The sequence below is a fragment of the Etheostoma cragini genome, chromosome 7 (genome assembly GCF_013103735.1).
Source record: "Etheostoma cragini isolate CJK2018 chromosome 7, CSU_Ecrag_1.0, whole genome shotgun sequence".
NCBI lineage: Eukaryota > Metazoa > Chordata > Actinopteri > Perciformes > Percidae > Etheostoma > Etheostoma cragini.
In genome coordinates, this window is record NC_048413.1 from 27,488,378 (window position 1) to 27,489,597 (window position 1,220).

The following is a 1,220-nucleotide window of genomic DNA, read 5'->3' on the forward strand; positions in this document are numbered from 1 at the left end:
TACGAGATGCTAACGAGAGACTTCTGTAACGTCAACACAGTAAAAATGGACCTACTTAACCAAGTTGGTTCACTGCTATTTTAGCTACAAGTTAGCATCAAACACAACAAAGGCTGTCAGGGGAATGGTGTTCTGAGCTAACGTTAGCATAGCATCAAACAACCATAGACAGCTCTCTAAAATGATTCCCGTCTTCTGTTATTGTTCGTAATGAGAAAACGTTATTGTTTCATGGATTTTACAAATTTTAGTGTGACAGTTATGTCGTAAATTGTTTAAATCTGAGCATGAGACTCACATCGGGGGGGGGGGGGGGGGGGGGGGGGGGGGGGGGGGGGGGGGGGGGGGGGGGGGGGGGGGGGGGGGGGGGGGGGGGGGGTGACAGTCGGTGTGTTTGTGGCGGTCTCATTTATTGCCATGGAAACTGTGGTTTATTGACCACAAATCCCCAAAATGACTGTAAAACTAAAGTTAATGATGTTGAAAACAAATCAAAAATGTGTCAAAAATGTGAGAAAAAGCTAAAAAAAACAACAACACGCCGACTTCTTCGACTCACCTGTGTGATCTGAGGGGGGGGGCAGGTGTCTGCAGGTACGCTGGTACAGGACTGGTTGTAAACACAAGTCCCTGAACACCACACGCAGCCGTACTCCTCCGGCACCGCCCTGCACTGGGAGCAATCTGATTGGCCGGCTGAGCAGTCGTACAGCTGGACTGAACAACACAGGAAGAAAGCGTCAGCCAATGAAAATCCAGAGGTTTTTTTTCTGATTGTTGCAAAAATCCTTGATTATGCGGCACGTGTGTTTTCTTTTTAAATGCAATGGAATATGCGGGATGTTATACAATTTTATGAAATGAAATTGCGTGAACTTGTAAAATCTGCGGTTTGATGAACATTTCATGCTCTCTTGTGAAGTAAACTCAACATTTTTCAACTTTCTGCTAAGATATTTTGACTTCTTTGCAACAAAAATGCAGATTATGAACATTAAATATTATAAATATATCAAATTATATTGTGACATCATGCAAAACCGCGTTATTGTGCGTGGAAATCTGCAATTTATGCCCCTCCCCCCTCATAAATATGCAAACTTTGGCTGATATTAAGCGTTGAATTATGCAATCACATAATCAGGTTTTCTGGAAGGACTGTCAAACACACACACACACACACACACACACTCTTGCCTACACACACACACACACACATA

The 1,220-nt window shown here is 43.6% G+C and overlaps 1 protein-coding gene across 1 annotated transcript in view; it reads right to left on the reverse strand.

The window, feature by feature from the left end:
* The window catches only part of LOC117948305 (plexin-B3-like), a 5,267-nt gene that overhangs the window by 3,753 nt on the left and 294 nt on the right, over positions 1-1,220 (reverse strand). The window contains exon 2 of the mRNA XM_034877891.1: positions 560-717. Within this exon, the coding sequence (XP_034733782.1) occupies positions 560-717 (158 nt within the window). The remainder of the gene's footprint in view (positions 1-559; positions 718-1,220) is intronic.